Source organism: Epinephelus moara, chromosome 21 (assembly GCF_006386435.1).
Source record: "Epinephelus moara isolate mb chromosome 21, YSFRI_EMoa_1.0, whole genome shotgun sequence".
NCBI lineage: Eukaryota > Metazoa > Chordata > Actinopteri > Perciformes > Serranidae > Epinephelus > Epinephelus moara.
In genome coordinates this window covers 15,010,235-15,035,084 of record NC_065526.1, presented here as the reverse complement: position 1 = coordinate 15,035,084, position 24,850 = coordinate 15,010,235, and the positions used below count along the sequence as shown (strand labels likewise).

The following is a 24,850-nucleotide window of genomic DNA, read 5'->3' as shown; positions in this document are numbered from 1 at the left end:
AATCAGTAACTGCAGTTTATGCATTTGGCTTGTTAAGTGGGTATAAAGAAAAGAAAGTCTACTCATACCTTTTCAAAGGGAATGCCATACTTCTTCAGTATAGAGGGAGAGATGAGAGTCATCTTGTGCCTCAAAAAGGCCTCACAATTTTGGGAACTACCAGGAAAGAACCCTAGAAGAAGAGACAGCAGACAGATGTTAAAGTCCACGATAGTGAACAGCCTTAAACTAAATGCACTGACAGAAAATATTCCTTTACCTGTAGCCAAACGCTCCAGTCTCTTCCCGTGCTCTGGAGGTACACAGTACCTGCAAATGATCAAAAAAGTCTTCTTAGTCACAGTAAACTGAAACCATGCATTTATGCACATACTGTGCAGTGTGTTGTCAGATTATGTTGCATTACTCCACTGAAAAAAGTCACAAATTTCCAGACTAAAATTTCTAGACTTCTCAGTAGATTGGTTCAGACCTTATTTGACATCCGAGTAAAAATAACCAACCCTGGGGAACTTGCTTTGACCCACTGTAACCTTTCAGTCCACACTCTTACGCAGGAAGTTGGACAACATTCCAGTATCAAACATCTCTGCCCAAAAAGGAAGTAAACTAACCGGTGCAACATGTACCATATTCTGTAGTCGTGTTTAAAAATAGGAAGCAAAATGAGTTAAAAGTTAAATATTTTAATTTTCAGAGCATCTGTGCAGCCTTGGTTATTCACTGTATCCACGGTAACAACAAACGCAGCCATAAAGGTTTGCCTACACAGACAAAATAGTCTGTTTACTTTACTTATAATGACATCACTGCATAATTCATGACTCTTCAGACAAGCTTAATATTGGGTTATTTGTGATGCTATATAGAGCACCTATGCAACTCAAAGATAGTGCTGCATTTCCTTTCAAAGTAATTTGATTGTGTCAGAGCAGTTCTGCAGAGCTGTGATGTACAGACGTAGAGGCAGCTCTGTGTAGGAGTGTGCATTTGGTCGTGTGCTGTACTTCTTGTCTTGCTTTTGACCACATCAAGCTGACTCTGGCCTGCACTCTCACACAGCGGTAAACAATTTGGCTGTGCTAGCTGCCTGCTTCAAACGCCATGAAAAACACTGCGTTGTTTTTATGATCAACTTATTTTAAGAATATTTTTTATTTTAGGAAACAGAAAAGGGGCAATAGACTGGAAACACAGTTATTTTTCCATACTGTCCTGTTTTCCACACATATCCAGATCTGTACTTTTTCAAACTGTGTAGGAACCCTGCAAAGCATTACTTCTGCATCTGATTGAGAAAAAAACGGGTCCTTACCATGATTTGGGCTCTCCAAAGTGCAAGTAGTTGATGCTGTAGAGGTCCATGTCCTCAGTGTGCCATGCAAAGGTGGTCTTCCACATGCCAAAATACAAGTAGGGTGTATTAACTCCCTCAATAGTGATGCCGCTGTCACATTCAACTGTATCCAAAATGGTGTCCAGGTGGCAAATGTTCCACTCTTTGACTTCCTGCAGGAGTAGAGCAGATAGTACAAGATCAACAGATGAGACGTGAAGCCATCATAAGCACCACAGTAATATCATTGGTATCTTTTATGTATCAGGTCAACAGATACACAAACAGCAACTGGAAAACCCATCAATACTAATAAATATTCCCCACAGCAACGACGTCCAAGAAATGTCAACTCACGGGGTCGTACAGAGATCCATTAACATCTGCTCCATATATGGGAGGGTTAAATGTCACATTCTTCCAGTACCTCCTCTCCAGGTCTTCGAAGTCATCATAATGTGGACTACAGTACCTATAAAAGGCATTAACAAGAATTAATTAGTACAAATGACATAAATCTGCAGTTGACAGTATTCAGTGACATATGTAACAGATCTGTGTGTTTTATTTCTGCACTTCTCACCTGTCACTGTTGGCAAGCCTGCGAAACTCTCTCACAGTCATGGACTTCTTCTGAATGTTGTACTGTGTGAAAAGGCCCGACTGGCCTGTCACCAGCTGCTGAATGGGCGCAGGGATCACCAAATCATCTATGTCGTCATAAGAGGCTCTGGGCTTCCATTCCTTTGGTGGGACAATCTTGGAGGAGGAAAACAGACACTGAGTTACTCTGTTTTCTTAACACTGTTTGTTATCAAAATGATTCACCAGCGAAGCTTTGGAGGTACGAATATATTTATTTTTCTGACAAGCTGGTGTGAATATGTGTGCAACATATGGAGAGATGGAAATTACACAACAGATGTCTACATAATTTTATAGCAAAAAAAACAAACAGATATCAGACATTATAATTGTCTGATAGCAGTCAGAAATGTGTCACTGAGGATTGTACCATTGCTAGTATTTAATTTTAATATCTGCCCACTAAACATGATCCCATAAAGACTGTAGTGTGTCAGCACTTACTTTAGCCAGGCCCGCTTTATGTGCTCCCTGGGACTCAATATATGCAATGTAGCGGGTGAAGTTCTTGAATTCCTCAGCAGTGGGGTAAAACGTCATGATCCCCTTGGAACCATGGTTTTGGGAACCCGCCTCTGACGCCATCCCAAAACTCAATGGCAGCTCCTGCAGATTGTAAATGGAGAAACTGTCAGTACGTTCACATGCAGCTTGAGAAAATCAAATTATTGGCTTAGTCCGACTGAAACTGGACTTTTAAATGCACGTTAACAGCTTAGTCCCACTGAAATTGGACTATCCGTAGCTCGACTAAAACACCTAGATGGTTCGATTGAAAATTGAACTGCTGCTGCATGTATCCACTTAGTCCGACTGGAGACGCACTCGGCATTCTGCGCATGCACCACTTTTTCTTTTACGGGGTTTCACCCGGAAGAAGAAGGAGGTAACGTAGCAGCAGTTCAGCAACTCCCGGAAAAACAAACAAACACCATGGCGACTGAGAAGCAGGAGACGCACTACTGGACAGACGAGGAAACTACATTCATGCTGCGACAGCTAAAGGAGCTAAACATTTTGAAGTGTATGGATGGTCGGAAAACGCCAAACTTGGATTTATTTTAAAGAAATTTCTGAACAAGAACCGGAACCAATTTAATACGCACTATATTAAAAAGGACACAGCGCCGCCTATCGAGGCAGAGACAGACATAATTAGTCAGAAATTCCATTTTCTCTTCTGCATGTATACTCAGACAAGACGAGAAGTCCGACTTGACTGACTAGCCGAGCTATGAGCTTAGCTCAACTACTGCGTGCATGTAAACGTACTGTGTGATTCTATGATGTGATATATTAATTTAAGGTTAACGCCAGTATTTTTCAACCTGGACCCTATTTTTCCCAAGTTTCTGTGGGTAACTTGTGGGAACAACAACTTTTGAAATTGGTCCTGTATTGAGCGAGAGCTCTGTAGCAAAACAGGCTGCAATGTAAGCGACAGCTGCCCCCCCTCAATTTACTTTCACTAAAAGTGCTTGGTTTTGCCACTGATAGGCTCAGATTGTTATTTTGAATGTTTTACTATATTACGAAAGAAACCTACAAAGAAATGAAACGTTTTCCTGTACCTTTGCTTGTTCCGGCAGTTTTTTGTCCAAGTTTTGCTAACGATAAGTCTCTTTCTGATATGTAACTAAAATATTTTCAGTGTCACAGCAAAATATTTAGCCAATTTCGACAATGTGGAAAAGTCTGTGAGATTATTAGAAGGAGACTTCTCCTTTAGCAAAACTTGGACACAAAGCAGAACAGCGAAAGGTGTGGAAAATGTCTCATTTCTGTAGGGGATTCTTTCCGTAATGTTGTAAGAAACTCATAATAGCAATCTGAGCCTGTCAGTGACAAAAACATGCACTTTAATTCAACTAAACTGACGGGGGACAGTGCCCTGAGTGGTTACACTATGGCCTGTTTCCCACTGCCGGCTGCAGCACTCTCCTCAATACTGTACCATGTCTAAAAATAGCTATTCCCTAGGAGTAACTTAGACACAAAAACATGGGACACTTGAGTCCAGGCTGAATAATATGAAACTTATTTCATTATTCCTTTTATAACCCACAGCCAGGCATCTTTAACTGGATCCTGACTTTTTTGGCCTGCACCCCTGTAACTTCATTGAATATTAAAAACATGCATATTAAAAGTGAGACATTATTCAGTCATGAGATACCATAAAAACATAACATTAACTTCCAGCACAATTATATTTCTGGATTTCACTGACTATTGAAAGTAACATATCAACATACCAACCACTTGTTAACATAGGTGACAGCTGTTAAATACATCTTTAATTGGGCGCACTTTCACAATGCCAGTGTCTCCTACATCGTCATATTCTTTATATCTCTGGTACTGAATAGTACAGGGAGCACAACATAAGTTAAACATGTCCCCGCTGTATATCGCGTTGTGTTGACATGAGAAAAGCTATAGCCTCCCCTGATTGGTTCAGCCCGCGTCTCTTTAACTCGATCTACTGTTGAACTCCAGACAGCTAACGTTAGCTCATTTGCTAGCCTGCTAAAGCAACACGAGCTAATTCGTGTAACTAATATGCATTGACATGTAGCATAGCATTAGCTAGCCTGATAGCATACATGGTTTCACTAGTATGGAGTCCTAAGTTGTTCTCGTTACGTACATGCATTGAGGTGCAAATAAATGGTTGACGTTGCTACTTGGAGTGGCATCTCGGTTTCATGTTGTCTCACATGGGAAAGTAATAATCACAAGACAGCTAGCTGTTAGCTGTTAGCTAGCACGACGATAAGATGGGAATACCAGCTACACCGTAGCTGTGTATAGCCGAACCATTCGTGTCGATACACCACCGGCCGCTAGCAAACTTGTGCACAGCTAACGTTACCGTCCTCATGAAAGCTTAGCATGTTATAAAAATAAAAATAACTTATTACTAACAGCGACGCTCCACAGTTGTTCAAGTTGGGATCAATAGGCAATACAAAAAGTGAAACAGTAATTCGCTAAGTCAGTGATATATATCCCAGGAAATAGACGGCACCCGAGCTTTAGCATCGACATTAGCTCCTGAGCAGTTCCGGCTATGTTATCGTTCACATTAGCATCGTGAGTTAAGAAGCTAACAGTCAGGGACGGCGGTGCCATAGCTCGACATGCACACAACGTTACTCACCACCTCCTCTCGGCTGAGTCACACGGTGCTCCTCTGAGTTGTAAACACCTCGTAATCAACAGAAACAGCAGTTGTGAACATTAGAGACAGAATACAGCTTGCTAACTAAACCCCCTGTGAACAGATCACTGTCCTCCATTACCACTTCTACGCATGTACACGCATCACGGATTTTGTTTACCACAACACGCATGGGACACGCTCAGCCAATCAGAGGCTCGCCTCGGGTGTCTCGTCATATGACGCATGAAAACATGAGTTTAAATCTCATCCTGCTGTAATGGCTGAAAAAGTTAACTTTTATGATGCTGCGATATTCTTGTATTTAGAAAATGACATGGTCTAATGAAAACATTTTTAGGTAAGTCAGAATTTATGTTTGTTTCAAACAGATTGATGTGCTGGTAATGTTTTAAATAAACCCTTCTTTCTGATCACAAGCTTAATAAATAAATAGAAATATATAAAATAAAAATAACATACCATTATTATCATTATTATCATTATTATTTTATTTTTTATTATTTGTTATAATTATTTTATTATCAAGCTTTAAATAATAAATATTGTCGGAAAAAAGCTAACGATGTTCAAATGGAATTTATGGGGAATTAATTAAATTAGGTATACTTCTTGAGGATAAATAAATAAATACGTATATAAATGAATACATAAAAATATCAAAAATAAAAAAACACACCACCATTATTATTATTATTATCATCATCATCATCATCATCATTATTAATATTAATATTATTAGTATGATTATTCAAATAATAAATATTGGAGAAAAGAGCTAACAATGTTCACATGGAATTTTTGGGGAATTAATTAAATTAGGTATACATCTTGAGGATAAATAAATAAATACGTATATAAATAAATACATAAAAATATCAGAAATAAAAAACATATCACCACTAGTATTATTATTATTATTATTATTATTATTATCATTAGTATTCAAATAAATATTGGAGAAAAGAGCTAACAATATTCACTTGCAATTTCTTTAATTAGGTATACTTCTTGAGGATAAATAAATACATATATAAACACATAAATAAATAAATAAAAATATCTAAAAATAAAATTATTATTATTATTGTTATTCAAATAATAATATTTGAGAAAAGAGCTAACAGTGTTCACATGGGATTTTATTTAGGGAAATAATTAAATTAGGTATACTTCTTGAGGATAAATAAATAAATAAATAAATACATAAATAAATAAATAAATAAATGAAAATATCTAAAATAAAAAACACATCACCATTATCGTTATTATTATTATTATTATTATTATTATTATTCAGCTTTAAATAATAAATATTGGAGAAAAGAGCTAACAACGTTCACATGGAATTTTTGTGGAATTTATTAAATTAGGTTTACTGCTTTGAGGATGAGTAAAGATGTTGCATTTTTTAGAAATAAATAGGAAAGATAACCTGATTATACTAATTCAGTTGTATCCTGCATCAAGCTGTAAGACTTATGTTAACAGTTTGTCCTCATGAAATGATCACAACGCAGAAATATCTTCTTTTCTTTTTTTTTTTTAAATACCTGCATTTTTGTGTGTGTAGACTACATAAATGAAATTAGTCAAATTACAGTTACGCTGTTACTATATCCAACAGTGACTGAAGAAAAACAGGCTATATTACTGCAAACACAAAAACACGCAAAATCATGTTGACTGTGAACATCGGTTTTTATTTCATGCCAGGAAAGGCACATTCATACACTGAATCCAACGGTTTCGATAGGCTATATAATGTTATATGCATCTACATTCAGGCAGTGCATATAATATGATTCCCATGAATAAATGCAACAATAACATTAACACATTTTGTTAACCACAAAAAGATATAGCACATATGAGCACTGACAATTTGTATATGCACACTTTTATAAGAGGAAGTACATGTGCACCCTGTAGTCCATACAGTTTTACTGACCTTTTACACCAAAGGAGACGTACAGTACGTTGCATCAGCAGCACTTGTTGGTTTTTGGAAAGTCCATAGAGAATATATAATATTTTTCAGATGTCAGTGCCAAGTCGGTTTAGTTCCAGTCTGTTTCTCTCTGTTTTGATCCAGTTGCATAAGACCAGCCATGTTGCATCAGCATTCTGTCAAAATGCATAACAGACCAGCGTGGTCAGTACAAACGTCCCTCCTTTGGCTGACTCATATTTGATTTTGGACACCCAGTCTCAAATCCACCACCATTTGCTTCTCAAAACAGTTCACCAACTAACAGAGACGCACTGTCAGGGAGCATATTAGACTGTGCTTTTACCCGCACCTTACTGTCCCACTATGAGACAAAGCAGCACCCATGAATGAATGTCTTTCAGCAAGCATCGTGTTTCGCTCCTTCTTTCTGTCTGACACTATTAGATAAATAGGATGGACTGGAGAGTAGTAGGGGAACACACTCAGCAGCTCAAAGCGGTCGGTACAACCACAGTTTGTTATGGCAGTTGCTGTTATTTCAAAATAAAGGCAAAAATAATACTTACACATTAGAAGGAACACTCATTTGATTAGAGAGAAGTGCACAGGGGGATTTTTCAATATGAGAATACATTGTCTGACACAACTCTCACACCTTTTCATATTCTGGACTCATGCAAGGCCTCGGTACTTTGTATCCTTAGGATATTATATACTACAGCAGAAATGGCTGCTAAAATAAAGGAGGAGAACCTTCTGGCATCCATTTTAGTTTGTTCTTGCAACATGAACCTCTCGTTGAATATTACTTAATTTTCATGCAGCTATGAATCGATGAATTGGTTATATTGTGCTTGACATAGACACACGTAGCTTTCTGGGTTTAGATTTTATATTAGAGTTCAATATATGGAAAATATATTTCTGTACTTTGGAAAGAGATGAGCCAATTATATTGACAGTAGCTGTGATTGTGAGTCTTCATGTTTGAGATGGTGTACACTGCACATTGTAGTGGCTGGACTGCAGATACACAGTGGATCTCCATGTTTCTCCTACGGCATAATGTCATTTATGTATGCATGTGGTGTAATTAATAATTACATATTGCATGTACATCGATATATATTTAGGATTTTTAACCCATGACCTACTAGTCAGTCCGTATTTGATAACAAACTATTATCATCAACACTTAAGGTGTCCTTCACCATCGTACTGGCAAATCAGATCTGTAGTTCCTTAATTTCGCCAGTCTTCCCACTGAGAGCAGAAGTACAATGGGCCTACCATACGTAATAACCAATTTGTAAAGGCAGAACAGAAGCTCTGCGGTACTTTACAGAATATCTAAGATAAAGTTGAGGCAATTCACACACCATTTCATGGATTTTGCATCTTGTGGTAGTCAGTTCTTCGCCAGATACGTTTCATGAACAAATCACGAATGGACATAGTCCTCCAGGTGTTGTGTCGTTTTGCAAACGTGACGCGATGGAGCACAAACTGGTATCAAAAAGCGAAGCACAAACTGACTGTGTATTTGCATCCATTCCTCTCGTCTTTATGTCCGTTCCATCATTCCCTGGTCGGCACCATGCCTAAGTCCTGCTTTATCTTGGAGCACCAGTGGCCGTCTGCATCCTGAAGATGTGGCCCTGCTTATAACAGCTCTCAGCCTGGGAGCAGCCTTAAGAACACATGCCAAAAAAGGCCTTCTACTTGGTTCCGTAACAAAACTAAACTCCTCCGTGGTTATTTGTCCATAGCTTTATTGATTCTCAGTGTGTGGAGAGTGTCACTGAGAGCTGTGTCTGCTGTCTTGCTGCTGTCTTTTCTGGACATGTCGGGCTCCCATAGAAAGAACTCGTGGAGAAGGGTGTTGACAGTGTCGGGGCACTCCATCATGACCATGTGACTTCCTTCCTCGATGACTTTTAGGAATGCAAACAGAAGGATCTAGAAAGGGAGGCAAAATGAATGCAGAATATTATGGTGGGTGCCAGTACAGTGCAAATATTACAACAAGTGAAAGAAAACAACCAATCAAACAGCTGAGGAGTCTCTAATGCAGCTGTCAATCATGTCAATCACTGCTCATGAACTACAATCAAACTGTCAAACTAGTCAGCGCTGATCAAATATGAATCAAGATTCTGTTACTGCATTGCTTATTTCTCACCTAAATTGTTTTCAGAAACTATTTATTTATATTTTAGTGTACAGTTTAGCTGTAACATGAGAAAGTTGGTCGAGCTGGTGGGTAGAGCTTGATGCTCCGCTCCACTATTTTCAACATGGCAGCCTGGTCACAAACTTTCTCATTTCACAACTCAACAGTGCACTGTAAAAAAGGATTTTGAGGGGTTGTAATAAAACCCATGCATATCGTTTTAATTTTAATTAAGTATATTTGTCATCAAGTAAAATAATTAGTAATGGATAAATGATCAAATCAAATCAAATGCGCAAAATTAAAAGAATGACACAAATATATAGCAATATAACAAGTGCACAAATGTAAAACACCAGTACGAACAATTACATACGTAAATAAGATTATAAAATGCTAAAATATTAAAATCACTGCCACGTCCTTTGAAGGCCGCATCAACCAAACCGAACAGTCTCCAAAATGGGACGCTCTGGTCTGCCGAGGATTTCCTGGTTGCATCACTAGTTGTTCTCGCCCTGACCCGTTAGCATTCCTGTTACCTAGCAACCAGCTGCGCTTGATGAAAGGAGTGAGCTAGTGAGTTAATTAGCCCTAAATCATGGACCCAGACACTGTTATTAAATAAACATATATTTATTTAATACTTGAGGATGTTAACAACAGTTAACCGTTAGCTAGTTAACAACTGTTAGTTAACCTGCAATGCAATGCATCTTGGGATAGGCTGGGCCAAGAGGGATTCATCTGTTGCATCCCCCAAATTCTGGTAAAGAGGGCTACATTTCTCAGCCGCATTTGAAGGAGCCTTCAAAATGGGACAGCCTTGGTTGCACCGATGTGACGCAATCGGTCTTCAAATGCGGCCTTCGAAGGCTGCAGCCCCTGAGCTGAGACACAGCTACAGTCTCCCCTACCCGTATATACCTGCATATTTGTTAACAGTTACAACTGCGACATAAAAAAAATACCATAGGAAGTACTCCAAGATATTGTGTAATCCCTGCACTGCAACATGTGCTTGTGTCAGCATCTATGCAGGAAGGCCAAAGTCAACGTTTGTTTCATGGGACTGGAGAGTGCTGAGCTGAGCTGCATTCAGACAATGCGTACTTCTCTTGGGAACTAATCAGTTGAGCATAGTGTGGTTACTTGGTCAATTAAAAAAACTGAAATGATCAGTTCAATCCCTAAGTGGCAAGGTGGTGCAGTGGTTAGCACTGTCACTTCTCAGCTGGAGAGTTCTGGGTTTGAATCTGTTGGCCAAGAGTTAATATCACTCACTTTTTACAAGCAATCAGTTGTGTAATGTATTACAGAGCACCAGCACCGCCTACTGGCTCGACCAACTTTCTCATTTCACAGCTAAACAGTACACTAAAATATGTTTCTGAAAACATTTGAAGTGAAAGACAGGCAATGGAGTAACAGAATCTTGATTCATATTTGTTTGACTGCAGTTTACGAGACGTGTTTGACATGACTGACAGCTGCGTAAGAGACTCCTTGGCTCCTTGGATTGGTTGTTTTCGTTGCGTCATGGTAGATTCTAGCAAATGCCGTTAGAGGCAATACGGTGAGGAGGAGAGACATGATTTTTTTTATGACAAAAAGTGTTTCCCATAAAAGTCAGCCACTGTAGCTCTAAATATCACATGATAAATCAGCACGCATTCACGAATGTAGAAGTACTTTACCTCTGCCATCCGCTGGTCCTCATCCATGGGCACAAACTTGTCGCACAGGCCATGAACCAGAAGGATGGGCACAGTGAGCTCGGCGTGGTAGACCTCATCCCCCTCAGGCCAGTACTGGCCGCTCATCATGGCTCGCAGGACAAACGGAGACACATTGAAGGCATTGCCCTGTTTCAACAGCTGCTTTTCTTTGGCACCCTGACGGGCAAATCCAGCTCTGAAGGTCAGAGAAGAGACAATGTTCTTTATAAGGTTTCTCTGTTTTGACATCAACAAGCAATGCTGTTTATTCAGGCAGTATACAAACACAGATCTTACTTGAGGAAGCTCCAGGCCAGACAGGGTGACAGACAGTGCAGGACACAGGACGGCAGCTGGAAGATGGAGCACAGGCTGGGCTCCAGAGCTGTGGGACCCCCTCCATTGATCATCACCACTTTATGGACCAGATCGGGATATTCGTGGGCCAGGAAGGTGCAAAATGACACACTGTAAGAGACACAATGAGATGGGGACATCATGTTAATAACACGTTAATAACTAGATAGGTAAATCAATATGGTGAGTGATTTATCACAAATTATGTCACAAATCTTTACCCATAAGAGTGGCCGATGAGAATGTTGCGTTTCCGAGCATATCTCTTAAAGATGGCACGAAGGTCCTCTGCAAGGGCGTAAAAAGTATAAGCTGCTGCAATCTGTGGAGCGATGCTAGCTCCATGCCCCGCCAGGTCGGGGGCTATGACCTCATAACCCAGCCGAGAGAAGAAGTCCAGCTGGCTGCTCCAAATGTCCAGAGAACCTCCCACACCATGCACGAAGAACAGCGCTACGTCCGAGTGCGTCCCCTTGCAGCTTGAGATCACCCTCTTCGAGTCGATTTGCACTGTACGCTTTGGCTTGCGCCGGCGCCGGCGTGGAGGTGGAGCCGGTTTCTGTTCCCCAATGGATGGAGGAACTGGAGGAGGAATGGGGTTGGGGTCTGGAGAAGAGGGCATTTCTTTGTAGTCTGCCAGCTCCACCTCGACTGTGCTGCACGGCTCCAGATCCCCGTCCTGACACTGCAGGATCTCAGAGTGCAACACATCACCGAGGTTCTCAATCACCAGCTGGCCGTTGCGGTAGACTGTGATCTTCCTTTTGCAGTGGACACTGCTTCCGGTGCTGCTCTCATCCTGATCCTCAGGAGAGCCGTCGTCATCATCGCCATCCGTCTTCTCCTTGCCCGCAAGTTGCTCTTCCGTTACTACAGGCTGACGCTCGGGGACGATGTGCCGCACCCGCAGGACCCTCCCAGGTTTCACTTCCACAAACTCAAAACCATCAGAGGGCTCTGACGACTCCAGGGGCAAGACCAGACTGGCAGCCTTCCCAGTCAGGCAGCACAGTATGCCTTCGGTGATACTGGTCAGCATGGTGCTTCCCTGCATAAACAACATCACACAGACAAAGCAGATCATCACTCAGGTGCTCAGTTTGAAAAAGATGATGCATAAAAAGTACAACATGGAAAAATAGGTCATGTTTGTAAAGCTTCTCTACCTTCACACAACACATTTGTTTCTCACTGAAAACATGTTTTCAGGTTTATTTCCTGTGGAAATGTCAACAGCTCAACAGGGAGAAATTGGGTCCCAGCTTGGTTCCAGTAAAAACTGGACCCAAGCTGTTTCCTAGCAACGCAGTCACAATGAAACCGTCTCCTCTATCCTTTCATCAAACTGCAGTCAGTGTCGAGTGAAAATGAAACACGCCAAGAGTGAGGACGCTTTCAGTTTAACAGACTCCATACTGCTATGCAAATTCAACATGCCATAACCAGTGTAAGCGCAGCTCTTTGTGAAGGTCGACGAACACACTCACCTGGGTGACGAAGCAGCTCAACATTCAGGGAGTCCAAGTCCATAAACAGACAATATATAAACAATACTCGTGCCGCACTACAGTTTCAATGTCACTGACCACCGACCTTTTACATGTTGAGACAGTTGCTATTAATACCCCCCCCCCCTTTTCACATGGTCAGAACCAGGATATATATAAACAGGAAACATCAGTCATATGGCATGACTGTGTACATGCCTGCCAACTGTATGTCTCATAACAGCATGACAGCACTTTTTCCAAGCTACGATGCTTCCAATAGAGATGAGGGATCGAAACTATCTTTGTTTCCCTGCTCAGGTCCAGCCGCAGCAAAACTGCATTCTGGCAGCTGTGCAAATAAAGCATCATTTGTCCTCACGTTTCATACGAGCACAGGCTGGTTATCTCTAGGAAACAGAGTGGGAAGAGTCACATCGACATGGTAAGGCATTACTGTTTCCTGGTTACAGAAACGGAGTGGAACAGAGCCAGCATGTTCATTACTGCCTGCAGGGCAGATCTCACTTCACAGCTCATATGATATCACATGTAGTTAAGATCATGGCTTCGATCATGCTTCCGTCTAAAGATAATTAATAAGACTGCAGAACATCTAGCCATCTTGAGATGTTGCAGAGAGACAAAATACTATATTTATATATTGAAAAGTATTGTATTTCATGTCTCCATCTGCTGGTGTATCGTGACGGCCCACCAGCAGATGGAGACATGAAGTGTCAATTCCACTACAGAAGACTGGAGTGTGGGAAAAAAGTGGATATATCGATATTGGTAATCGGCATATCGAATATCGGCAATTAATCCAATATCATGCAACCCTAAGGAATATGGTTATTAGAGAGTTAGATTAGTTTAAAGACAGTGTTAGGTTCAGCGGTAGGTTCAAAGATTTTGAACAACAGAAATGTGGACTCACACAGAAGAGCTTTTTTTGACTAAAATAAATTAAAAGATTGATAAATAAAACTGGCCTCCAAATTCCCCAGATTTCAATCTGATCCAGATGTGTGGGATGAACCGGTACCCCAGTGGCACCCCTGATCCATCCCTGAACCATGGTGGGTCTTCCTTGGATTAGGCTTGGCTCTGACTTATCGAAGATGGATTCATGACCTCTAGGTGGGGTTTCCTGAGGTGTCTGGCAACAGATGCTTTGAGTCCTGTGGTTTTGAGGTGGGGTATCAGCATGTCCCACGGATGCTCGTTCAGATTGGGATCTGGGAAACATGCTAAACTGCATTTTGTTTTCTCAGTACCTGTGCTCAGTGCAAGGACAATAATGTCAAATCTAATCTAATCTACATTTGTAACAGTTTCTTGGATAAAATCAAGGTTAAAGGGACAGTTCATCCCCAAATCAACAATACACATTCCCTCTTACCTGTAGTGTTATTTATCAATCTAAATTGTTTTGCTATGAGTTGCAGAGTGTTGGAGATATCAGCCGAAGAGATGTCTTCCTTTTCTTTAATGTAATGGCACTAGATGGCACTCAGCTTGTGGTGCTCAAAGCGCCAAAAAATACATTTGAAAAGCTCAACAGCAATGTCTCTTTACAGAAATCATGACCTGGTTACTCAAGATAATCCATAGACCTTGTTGTGAGCAGTTTCATGTAGGAACTATTTTCTACTGAACTACACCTGCCAACCGTATCAACATGCAGAAGGAAGAGTGCATCTACTCATGGACGAGAGGCTGAAGCTGTAATATTAGCCGGCTCAGTGCACTAGGCGCACTTCAAGCACCACAAGCAGAGTGCCACACAGTTCCATTACACTGCAGAGAAGGCAGATATCTCTATGGCCGATATCACTCTGCAACTCACACCAAAACAATCTAGACTGATAAACAGCACTACAGGGAAGAGGGAAAACATGTATTTTTGATTTTGGGGTGAACTGTCCCTTTAGGACCTTAACAACAGCTTGGTTAAGGCACATGGAGCTGGTTTACTAGTGTACATCTGCACAGCAGGGTTCATGCTGACCTGTTACACCCATGAGCCAAGTGAGTTGACAGAGAGACCTGTCTTTGCACAAACATCCAAGTATAGCACTGACGTATTGATTGTGCACTGTGTCCTTGTTATCATCCACCCATCTCTCCATCTATCTCTCCATCTATTTGTGATGGCTCCTCCACTTTGAAGCCCGTCATTTCATTGTGATCCAATCAGCTGTGGCACATCAGCTACAAGTGGTACATTAGGTAAAGGTTTAAGTCCTAAGAGGTGGTGGATGACAACATGGCGGGATGTCACCTTGTTTAACAGTTTAAATGACTCTGGTGTTAAGACGCCACAACACCTCATTAACACAAAGCCAACCACATCAGCGCTGGCAAAGAGCCCAGTGACTCCAAACCAGGGATTCTCCTCCTGACCTACAATCCATCACCACGGTCATCCAGGATTTGAATACGGCTGAAGGGACCAAGTGTCTGACACCCACACACCCCACAGTCACACAGGCTGAAGGTTACTCATCCATGAGGATTTTTTTTTTGTCTGCATTGCAGAATATGTAGGTTGATGTGTCGGCCAAGTCTTATAGTAACACACATTTGGTACATAGTGTGCTGCTCTATTTTCACATCACACGGTACAGTGCGACGCAGTCTGCACATGAAATGCGTTGCCTATATTTGCAAATATCCACCATCATCATCTAGTTTCTGTTAAGAAGCACTAATGCACAAATATCAAATAGCGTAGCTGGTTCTAGAAAAACATGAGTCATAATATCGAGGCAAAAACCGCAGTAGTATTTTAATGATTTGACGCACATCATTTACGAAAACGCACAAGTGTTACACATAGGCCTGATTAACAGTGTCGCATTACAATTTGAAAAAGGTTATATGTATATTGATATGTCTATTATTTTTGCTCTGTCACACAACAAATGCATGCAGTCACCGTGCAGCTGTTGATCGATGCCGATGACAATGCGCTGCACAATAAACAGCAGCTAATTAGACAACAATGCAATAAAAATCGACCCCTTACCTGCAGAATTACTGATGATGGAGGCTGATCAGGAATCTGCACCAGACGACGCGGGCCGAGCTGAGAAAACGTTGCATTTGGTGCAACAATTTGTCTACGCTAGAGATGCTGCAAGACAGTCAGAGCTTGTTTTTGGCCTCAGCAGACTGCTATCACACAACATGGAGAGGCTTGAGATGATGATGATGAAGCATGCATCCGTGAAAGTGTGGAGACTGCATCTCAGTAAGACACCCATAACGATTGCAATGTTGTTTTTTTTGTCTCTCTCAGCATCCACTGCGCACTCAGGCCAGACCCTACCCAGCCCTGCTGCCCTTGTATCCGCAGCAGCAGCAGCAGCAGCAATCTTCGGGCATTTTCGCTGCTGAGTGGCAGCGAGGAGGACGAATAGAAGACAGCTGCACACCCAGAAGAAGCCAATGGGAGAGGGTTGTTTCCTTGTTGCCAAGGCTGATAGAAAAGCAAAATGCGTGCGTGTGTGCGTGCGCGTGCTTGCAGTCGGGGAAAGTGACAGAAATTATAAAAATGAGAGTCCAACTAATTATCTCAATAGGCGGGCACGTGACCACGATGAGGCTGCAGGCACACTATCACCTTCATCATCATAACCTGACACCTGAGATGGTGTTACTGCAGCTGCTGCGTCACTGAAGGCAGAAACGACCTTTAACCAATTAGATTAAGATGCGCTGCGTCCCTCTGTTACCCTTGAACTCCACATCAACAAATTGGCACAAGTGAGACAGTGGGACAGCCCGGTGCCTGTCACGGAATGCCAGCTGTGACGTTTATGGGGCGGAGAGCCTGCGAGGGAAACAAGTGTGTACTCTGGCAGCAGATGTAAATAACAATTGCTGCTTTATGTTTATGCATGGCACACACTGGTGTTTTAATACCAGGATTCAAAAATCAATTGGGCCAATTACCATGTCCTCCCACATCAGCCCACACACCACACTGCATGTTTTCTTATAAGACCAAATGGCATTGAAATAATAAACAAAATTATAGCTGGCAATTCAGAGCAACAAGCACAAGACAACAACACAATCTGCCTTTTGCAGCAGCTGAGGCTTGAACTCACAACCTCTGAGACTAAGAATCAATTTCTATCTCACCGAGCTAATTAGACAGTGACAACTCGTGTAGCTTCACAAACTGACTAAGCCAGACGTGCAGGTTTAGCTGCCGTCCATGCATGGAAAAGCAGATTTCAAACCCCTGTAAAAAATTCAGTTATCGAAACAAAAATCTGAAAATACACATATTGCATCTAGACAGCATGGAGATGTTGGTCATTTGTTTTAACAATGATTGATTTGCTTCATAAGTGAAAAACTGATGTTTAACTAGTTGAGCTATGTGCAAAGTGAGAAGCCTCAGATGGTTTCACACTGAAGTATTGACACTGGATCTTTGTGCAAAGTTTGGTTTATTTTCAAGCATGAGAAGGCAGATTTTCTAGCAGAAAAAAGACTTGAAGATGCTGCACAGTGATCAGTCACGCTCAGGCAATTTTAAGCAATAAGCTGGAGCACAAGAAGATGATTACATTACAATGTGGATTCTGCACCAGTTGAGGCTCGAATCCGCAACCTCTGGAACCTAAGACGGTCATCTACCGCTCTGAGCTAATTGGCAAGTAGCAACTCAACAGTGGCTTCACAAATTGAGTAAGCCATTCACTGTTGTGTAGGAAAGCAGCCATCCGTGCATGGAAAGGCAGATTTGAAACCACTGTAAAAAATTCAGTTATTAAGACAAAAATCTGAAAATACACATATTGCATCTAGACAGCATGGAGATGTTGGTAATTTGTTTGTAACAATGATTGATTTGCTCCATAAGTGAAAAACTGATGTTTAAAATTGCCATTTTTACATTGACTCCAATTGTTCACATTAGAGCAAAATTCAAAATGCTGTCAAAAATTCAGTTTTTGAGATAAAATTCTGAAATTTGCCACACATCATCTACCATGACTCTGGAATTTTGTCTTTTTTTCATGAATTTGCATGTATATGTTTACAGTACCGTTTACAGTCAAACATTTTGATGCACTGTAGGCTCAATTTTTGATAAATCAAAAATCTGAGAAACATAGTTTGTGTAGGACAGTCTGAAGATGCTCTGTAGCAAGTTTGGTGTCAATTGAGCAAAAATTGTGGGAGGAGATAGGTTTAAGAAATTTTACAGTTTTTGAAAAAAAAACAGTGATGAACTTCATAATTTAGGTTTGTGTGTACCAAAGTTTCTTAAGTATTGGGGCTACAGTTTGATGAATGTTGTGAAGTTGTAGCACGTATGGTTGATTTGTTATGAATTTTCAAAGTTTTGAACTTTAGATGCTTGCTGTAGCGCCATCATCAGACCTATTGGCTTGAGTTTACAGCTGAGGATATCTGGCATGAGACTGGACCTTTGTGCAAAGTTTGGTGAGTTTTCACCCATGGGAAGTATGATTTCCTCGGAAGAAGAAAGCAGAAGAATACCTAGGATTACAATAGTGTCCTGGCAGCTTAGCTGCCCAGACCCTAATTAAACCTTAGACAACTAGAATAATATAATCAATTGCCTTCTCAGTCCACTAGATACATGTTACTGTGATAAAATCATTGATGTAAGATGAACAGATTGAAAACTGTATCTCATTAGATAAAACAGATATTGACAGAGTTTTCCTTTCCTTTCTTATGATCTTAGGTCTGATGACTTGAAAGACTCCAGTAAACTGAGACCACTTTGGCGAGTGGAGGACTACTCTGAAGATGCCCCCATTTGTGTTACAAAGAGAGTTATTCTGGTCTGTCAACATGGCAGAGCACGTTGCAGAAGACCTACAGCTAAGGTAAACTGGCAAACAAAATTGTATGTATAGTTAAGCAATTGAATGGCTGCTGGTAACAGAGTGTGGTGGATTTGATGAGAGCATAGATGGGAACTGAAGACATTAATGGCTTCCCTGTAGGAACAGGCTTGGTTGGTAAAGTGGTGAACATACTCTCAATATGGCATATTGATTTTTCTAGGTGGGAATTTTTTTTCCTGGTGGCTAAAATATGTTTTGTGTCTAACCCCCATCTACAGCATGACATTGCTTGGCTTCCATGTTGGACTCCTGCCTAATTCTCCAAACTGTTGGTGTGCTGACTGACATCTACTGTATGTGAGACACTGACTATGGAGAAGTATGTCAAGTTATGAGGGTACCATTTGTGCAAACACAGATATTTGGGTGTGAAGACTTGTTTGAGTCTACCAAAACCAAATGAAATGTTTAAGCGCATGTATAATTTTTATTTTTTTTTTATTTTATTTTAAATAAATGTATTTTTTTTTTCAATTTAAATCATCTTAACTTGAAATAGCAAGTCATGTAATTGTCCATCCATCCATCCATCCATCCATCCATCCATCCATCCATCTATCCATCCATTTTCATCTGCTTATCCAGGGCTGGGTCGCAGGCGCAGCAGGCCAAGCGAAGCCACCCAGACGTCCCCCTCCCCAGCCACACTTTCCAGCTCCTCCTGGGGGACCGTGAGGCATTCCCAGGCCAGATGGGATATGTAGTCCCTCCAGCGTGTTCTGGGTCTGCTGAGCAATGTGGAATAATGCAGGAATGTGCATTTATTTGATGAGGTAAGGAAAGTTTTTAGCACTTCTCATGTCAAGTAATTATTTGAGTTAACTCACAGTAACAAGTTGAAACAACAAGTGATTAAAAGGTCAATCAACTTTACAACTTAAAAAAAACTGTTAATCAACTAGGACATTGTAGTTAAATCAATCTTATGAACTTTATTTTCTGAGTTGAAACAAAGGTAATCCTCAAGTTGAGTTAACTTACATTTTCGAGGGAGCAGGTGAACTTTCATTTCCATGTTTAACCAAGTTGTGTGGAAACGGGTCTCTCCTACCACCAGGTACATATAACAAAATATTGGTCTTGCATTGGTAAGCTATATTGGCACTTCAAGGATTTTTCTCTGCCATTGTTAAATGGATAAAATTAATGACAGACATTGCATCTACTGAATCTTTAAGCGTAAGGATTAACAATTACCAATTACTGTGGCAGTGGAGCAGTTAGCACTGTCACCTCACAGTAAGAGAGTTCCTGGTGTGAACCCGGGGTGGAGGAGCCCCTCTGTGCAGAGTTTGCATGTTCTCCCCATGTCAGCGTAGGTCTTCTATAGGTAATCCAAAAACATGCAGGTTAATTGGTGACTCTAAATTGTCTGTAGGTGTGAATGTGAGTGTGAATGGTTGTCTGTCTCTATGTGTCAGTCCTGTGATAGTCTGGTGACCTGTCCAGGGTGTACCCTGCCTCTCGCCCAATGTCAGCTGGGATAGGCTCCAGCCCCCCTGTGACCCCCAACATGATAAGCACTTACGGAGAATAAATGAATTAATTAATTAATTTTATGAAGTCTACCATCCTCTTAAGTTAATGTGCTACTTAATTTTTACTTAGGTGGTATTTACTCATATTTATCTGTTTGTTTCTTCCTTTCCTGTAGTTGGTGTGGCTTATTCTACTTAGGCAAACTGTTATAAGTGCCCAATTTGTTGTAATTTGTTGACTCTGCTTTGTTAAATGAACAGACAAATGAAACACTGGCTCTATGAAGTCATTCGCATTTTCATATTTTTGCATCAGCCAACATAGTTCTCCAACACACTTGGCACAAGGGAGAAGTTTCAGTTCTGCAACCTCAACTAAATCCTACACACTGGACATTTAAGTTAAAGATCTAATATTCATGCATACAAAAGACTTATTTCTCACACTTGAAAAGTGACTTTTGGAGCTTAATATAGTCTTTCATATCTAACTGAATGTGTACAAAAAACAAAACGCTTCTTTGAATATAAATGTGATATGACAAAACATGGTCTCAAACCGAAGTTTGAACTCAACAGAATATTATGAGCGTCATAAGGATAGTATTTATTACAGGGCTGTTGTATTGGATTGTAGACGGCTTAATTTTTCTGTTAACTGAGCTTGTTGTAATGTGAAAAGGTCTTAAAGGCCACCCTGAAAGCACTTAGTCCTGCTGCCCCTTTTATTCAAGCTCTAAGTGTTTATTGCAGTATAACAGAGATTTAAACACAAAGAAGCATTAATACAATAAAAAACAAGAACAAAACAAACAAACAAAAAACGTTGAGAAAAAATAGCAGTTGTATTTGGTGTATTTTGTCATTGTGAAATTTCACATTGGTAAGCAGTCACACCTTTGTGTCAACTTATTTAGTCAGCTCCTCCAAACTTTCAGTGTATGATTCTATGAGAAGGACCTTTACTGTGTTTGGTCATAACATTATATTAATAATGTATTATTATCAATTTTGTTATTGTTGCTGTTGTAACTGTTATCATTATTGGAGTTAGAATTGGACTTGAAATTGGAATTGGACCTTGAATGTTCTGCATTTCGGAATCTCTTTGTTAGTCAGGTATATAAGACCAGTTCACCTCATAACAGTCAGACGCACACAGACCAACATTCGAGTTACACAACTGTTAACTACTTAGTTACGAATTATCGTATTATCAGCATTTAACCATCATGGCTGATAAATCTGCACAGGAGTTGAAGACTCTTCACGCTCTGGCCTCTGGAGAGGATCAAGGTGAGTGTCAAAAAAGAGGGATGGACAGTAACTCTGACTTGGTAACTAAAATAACTCAGTCAGTTTCCTCTCATCCTGATAAAATATATGAGATTTAGAGGAATGGCTTCCAACCTATCAGGTCTGTGAAACATTTAAGGGGCAGTGTATGATTGCACCTCACCCAGTTTGCATGGGTCCATTAATTGTGGGCAGTTTTTGTGATTTTCTTTTGGATCAAGAAATTAAATTTCAAACACCTAGAAAGGTAAACTATCAAATATATCAGAAGGGAACATACAGTAGATAAAGATTTAGGGCACAAGCACACATTGGCAAAATTAACACCAGCAAATATTCACCGTCTGTTCACTTCAATTCAGTTTGAGTCAAAGGGGGAAAAAACCCATTTGCTTCCGGTGGCAAAGCAAATTTGAATCTTCAGATCGCATGGAGTTGCAGCCTCAACCAATATCAAAGATGTACATGTGGAAGAGACATTTATTGATTGCCATGTCTAACCAGCCAATAGGCTATTATATGATACTGGTCCTGACAAATACAAGCAGTCCCACACGAGAGACGCTGCCTGGTTGGCAGTGAGTCAGGAGACAGGCATGTAACATAAGAAGACGTAAAATGTTTCAATTACATCATATTTCAATATGTTCATTAGCAAGCTAGCTTTTATGGTCATGTCAGGCACTGCCCACATTCAGTATATGGCCTCGGCAGGTGATGGTCACTTGCGTGCAGTCACACACATGTGAGCATGTGAGAGAAAATGCACAATTCCAATATGTTGTGACACATTGGGAAAGGGGTGGGGGGCTTGAGAACCAACAATTTAGTGGCTGTGAGTTAATACAAAGGCCATTTGTTACAATTATTGACACAACACTAAATGCCATCAACTAATTGGTGTTCCACTTTGTTTTTCCTTTGATTTTAGATAATGACTCCAGACACAACATTTTGGAAGAAGTCAAAGAGCGGACGGCCAAAAGGAAGGCCAGCACCGATGAAGGGCCCTCCAAGAAGAAAGTGAAGACTGAGGATAGTACCCACACCCCGCACTTCGCTATATATGAAGGTGCAAGTGTGAGGGGGAGCAAGCGGAAGGCTCAGGAGGCTGATGAAGAGCGCCCCAACAAAAAGATCAGGGGTAGCGATCACGTCAGCATCACTGAGCCCAGCAGTGTGGTGTTTGAGGGTGTCAAAGTGAGGCAAAGTGAAAGAAAGGCCCACGATGACGCAGACAGAGCCTCAAAGAAGAGCTCTGACCTCAGTCCAAGGATCAGCGCATGTTCATCCTCATTGTCAGATGAGGAGGAAACATACGACTTGTCCTTCACAGTCAAAACCAACCGAGGTAAGCTGATAGTGTGAAAGAAAGTTAGGTTGCACCTACGAAATTTTGAAGAATATGCTCATTTGCTGCCAAGAGTTGGATGAGGAGATTAATACCACTCTCATGTTTGTACCCAAAATATGAAACTACAGCCAGAAGTCTGATAGCTTAGCTTAGCACAAAGACTGAAAATAGCAAGCCTACCTCTGTCTGCAGTAAACAAAATCCACCTATCAGCATCTCTAAAGCTCACATTTTAATACATATATATCTTGTTTGTTTAATCCGTCCGTAATTCGAAGGGTAAAATTGGCACATGCCCCTGTTTGCAGTATTTATAGCTTCATATTTAGACATGAGCTGATTTCTCGTCCAAAAGCAGGTGAGCATATTTCTGCTCAATAGGCATCTCTCTAAAGTTACAGTAATACAAATACACGTCATCTCTCTGTGTCTGTGTGCAGCTGAATTTGAAGGCAACTACTACGAGCTTTCCCAGCTTGGTGAAGGTGGTTTTGGAGCGGTTGATGAGGGCTACAGAAAAAATGACATGGCACCAGTAAGTCTTACACATTATCCTTCTCTCTCTCTCTCTCTCTCTCTCTCTCTCTCTCTCTCTCTCGTAAAAACAAATGTTCTTTAAGTGTATTCTTGGAAAGTGCCAAACACTTGTGTTTCCGTCTTTCAGGTGGCCATCAAACACATTAGGAAAGAAAAGGTCCACTACATGGAAGTGGTAAGTGATTCAATCTGGTGTCCTAAGCACGATCATCTGAAACATGTTTGTACTTGTAGTGCTATTGGTCAGACCACGCACAACGATAGAATGATAAATGTTGGTATGTTATTTTCGTTTATATATTTTCTGTATTTGCTTTAGGTCCAGAACGGAGAGGTGTTTAAAGTCATTGAAGAAGTCGCCCTCATGGTGAAAGCAGCAGGTGGAGCTGATTCACCTGGGAAAACTGCAGCCATCTCCCTTCTTGACTGTTTTGATCTGGAGGAGGAGCTAATCCTGGTTGTGGAAAGACCAGTCCCCTCCATGGATCTCCACAAGTACCGCAGGGCCAAGGGAGGCTACCTGCAAGAACACGAGGCTAAGGTACTGAAGCTAGGTGAAGGATGAAGAGTCAGGCTGCAGTCCCTTTATTATTAATTATTGCCATAATTTACATTGTGTAGTGATCAGTCATGAAAACGTTTCTTGTTTGTTTTATCCGTATCGACACTGAGGTGTAAAAACACACTATGGTGTTCAGGGTGTATATGCACTGGGCTATTTCTTAGCCTGCTAAGCTAACAAATTTTGCTGAAGCGAACGTTTAACTTCAACCCCACTGCATTCACTCGTCTGTTTCACTCTCTCCCTCCATCACAGATCATCCTGAAGCAGATGGTAGATGCAGCCATTGAGATGCACTCGAACGGCGTCTTTCACAGGGACATCAAGTTGCAAAACGTCCTTGTGGAAACTGGACCCACTGTCCCACGTGTCCGAGTGATCGATTTTGGTTGCGGCTGCCTCGTGAGAAAGGGATACTGCAATTACTACTGTGGTATGATATCTGGCCTCTCCCGATATTTTATTTCTACGTCTTGCCCTATGGTTGATTGTCTCTGACTGTGTCCCTCTGTCTTTGTGTCTTACATTGTGTATTTTAGGTACCTTCTCAAAAGCCCCTCCAGAATGGTTTCTGGTCCGAGAATATCAGGCCATTCCCACAACAGTGTGGCAGCTTGGAACACTGTTATGGGACCTGCCATTCCCACAACAGTGTGGCAGCTTGGAACACTGTTATGGGACCTGCTCGACCATAAGCATTCATTTAAAACTCAGGTTTACTTCAAGGAGGGGCTTAAAATCAACAGGAATCTGTCCAGAGGTAAGACACACACACACACACACACACACAACATTTGCAAGGGTCACTTAATTGAAATTACAGAAGATGATATTTAATACTACAATACACTACAATATTTTTA

General features: G+C 40.9%; 3 protein-coding genes across 7 annotated transcripts in view; 1 reads left to right on the top strand and 2 right to left on the bottom strand.

Moving 5' to 3' along the window:
- The window catches only part of kdm4ab (lysine (K)-specific demethylase 4A, genome duplicate b), a 29,963-nt gene extending 24,668 nt beyond the window's left edge, over nucleotides 1-5,295 (bottom strand). For all 4 annotated transcript variants that reach the window (XM_050032338.1, XM_050032339.1, XM_050032340.1 and 1 more), the window contains exons 1-7: nucleotides 5,145-5,295; nucleotides 2,426-2,587; nucleotides 1,920-2,095; nucleotides 1,694-1,808; nucleotides 1,316-1,509; nucleotides 260-309; nucleotides 69-172 (exon numbers count right to left, since the gene is read on the bottom strand). In XM_050032338.1, the coding sequence (XP_049888295.1) occupies nucleotides 69-172; nucleotides 260-309; nucleotides 1,316-1,509; nucleotides 1,694-1,808; nucleotides 1,920-2,095; nucleotides 2,426-2,566 (780 nt within the window). In that variant the 5' untranslated portion in view covers nucleotides 2,567-2,587; nucleotides 5,145-5,295. The remainder of the gene's footprint in view (nucleotides 1-68; nucleotides 173-259; nucleotides 310-1,315; nucleotides 1,510-1,693; nucleotides 1,809-1,919; nucleotides 2,096-2,425; nucleotides 2,588-5,144) is intronic.
- A 1,558-nt stretch (nucleotides 5,296-6,853) lies between these two features.
- Nucleotides 6,854-16,360, bottom strand: abhd8a (abhydrolase domain containing 8a). 2 transcript variants are annotated; one of them, XM_050033713.1, is made up of 5 exons: nucleotides 15,889-16,360; nucleotides 11,589-12,415; nucleotides 11,308-11,478; nucleotides 10,990-11,206; nucleotides 6,854-9,078 (listed from the first exon to the last, which is right to left on the bottom strand). In XM_050033713.1, exons 2-5 carry the CDS (start codon nucleotides 12,404-12,406, stop codon nucleotides 8,875-8,877), a joined length of 1,410 nt encoding a protein of 469 aa, XP_049889670.1. In that variant the 5' UTR covers nucleotides 12,407-12,415; nucleotides 15,889-16,360; the 3' UTR covers nucleotides 6,854-8,874. The 2 variants fall into 2 exon arrangements, with proteins under 2 accessions (XP_049889670.1, XP_049889669.1); XM_050033712.1 differs by lacking the exon at nucleotides 15,889-16,360 and adding an exon at nucleotides 12,855-12,981.
- A 5,110-nt stretch (nucleotides 16,361-21,470) lies between these two features.
- The window catches only part of LOC126409171 (serine/threonine-protein kinase pim-2-like), a 5,821-nt gene continuing 2,441 nt past the window's right edge, over nucleotides 21,471-24,850 (top strand). The window contains exons 1-8 of the mRNA XM_050075135.1: nucleotides 21,471-21,534; nucleotides 22,466-22,885; nucleotides 23,329-23,423; nucleotides 23,553-23,600; nucleotides 23,745-23,966; nucleotides 24,243-24,420; nucleotides 24,527-24,576; nucleotides 24,624-24,747. Coding sequence (XP_049931092.1) covers nucleotides 21,471-21,534; nucleotides 22,466-22,885; nucleotides 23,329-23,423; nucleotides 23,553-23,600; nucleotides 23,745-23,966; nucleotides 24,243-24,420; nucleotides 24,527-24,576; nucleotides 24,624-24,747 — 1,201 coding nt within the window. The remainder of the gene's footprint in view (nucleotides 21,535-22,465; nucleotides 22,886-23,328; nucleotides 23,424-23,552; nucleotides 23,601-23,744; nucleotides 23,967-24,242; nucleotides 24,421-24,526; nucleotides 24,577-24,623; nucleotides 24,748-24,850) is intronic.